Below are 1,200 nucleotides of genomic sequence, written 5' to 3'. Positions count from 1 at the left end.
AATGAAGTAATAACAGTCTTTCTTTCGCTTCCTTGTCAGTGCATTGTCAAGGAGCGGTCTGCAGCGTCGGCCCTTCGAACCCGACGACACATCAATAAATTTATTAGTTCGTGCTACGACTAGAAAACTCACGCTTCGAAGCAACATGGACCCTGTACGCGCCACCACGCGCGCCGCAGGCCAACCGACGTACCTCGACTCGCGCCGCGAGTCGTTGTATCGTCACGCGTGGGACGAGGGCCTCTGTGTGCCCAACGAGCCGTCCGCGCTGCGTCAAATGTGCGCAACAAGTCGTCCGGCGCTGGACCCCGCATCATGGCCGGGCCAGCATCGGATCCCGGAGGCCACCGGGCACTACGGGCACCACGAAGGCTATGTCTCGCAAGGACCCGTGCAGTCTCTGTTCGATGGACAAAGACATGGAACTCACGTCGGCTATGCTGCCGCGGGGTACCAGGCGCGTCAGCGACCACCGCCGCCGTCTTTCGGTACGGGTGGTTCGCCTGCCGTCGCGACGAGCTATCACGGCCAGGAGCGTCGTGCGGCTCCGCAGGGGACCTATGGTCGCCCTTCGCTCTCGAGCGTCATCCAAGATGGGCGACGCGTCGTAGCAGTTGTGACGCCGGCCGAGTACATGCCGATCTGCTCGACGCCGCGCGGCGCACACCCGAACCGAGATTGGTCCCGGGCGATGCAAGAGCGAGAAGAGAAGGTCCGAGCGGGCGAGCTGCAGCTGCAGCACGCGTGCGAGCAAGACGCGTATGAGCGTCAGCAAGCGGACCTTGGGCGAGAGGACCTCGCCCAAAAGCTGCAACGCTGGCGGCACGTGCTCAAGGGGAAATGCACCGTGTCGGGAACCGCAGCACCGGCGCAGAGCAAGGCCGTGCGATTGGTCGAGTGCGATCACGCCGGCGGCTCCACACCCTCACGCGCTTGCATGCATGGGGGCGTGGGGTCGGCTTTGCCTTTCCTCTCTGCAGCAAGCGCGCTCAGCGCTAGGTTGCCAACCCCGGTCCGCACTGGCGGACCCGACGACGACGCCGGTGCTCTCGCCGCGTCGGTCGTCTTGCGCACGGTTGACGCCATGCTGTCGGCGCCACCAGACGTTGCCGCGTCCGGGTCGACATGTGTCGACGTGGCGCCTGTGGTCCGCTTGGTCGGACCCAACGCCGACGCCGGTGCTCTTGCCGCGTCGGTCGT

At 64.9% G+C, this 1,200-nt stretch overlaps 1 protein-coding gene across 1 annotated transcript; it reads left to right on the top strand.

Moving 5' to 3' along the window:
• Window positions 1–145: 145 nt before the first annotated feature.
• On the top strand, window positions 146–1,193 carry SDRG_12173 (hypothetical protein; the record flags this gene model as incomplete). The annotated part of the gene is made up of 2 exons (XM_008618234.1): window positions 146–949; window positions 1,000–1,193. The coding sequence occupies 2 exons, from the start codon at window positions 146–148 to the stop codon at window positions 1,078–1,080; spliced, it is 885 nt and encodes a 294-aa protein (XP_008616456.1). The 3' UTR covers window positions 1,081–1,193.
• Window positions 1,194–1,200: the final 7 nt, after the last annotated feature.

This window comes from Saprolegnia diclina, assembly GCF_000281045.1.
Source record: "Saprolegnia diclina VS20 unplaced genomic scaffold supercont1.47, whole genome shotgun sequence".
Taxonomy (NCBI): domain Eukaryota; phylum Oomycota; class Saprolegniomycetes; order Saprolegniales; family Saprolegniaceae; genus Saprolegnia; species Saprolegnia diclina.
This window is presented reverse-complemented; position numbering and strand designations above follow the sequence as displayed.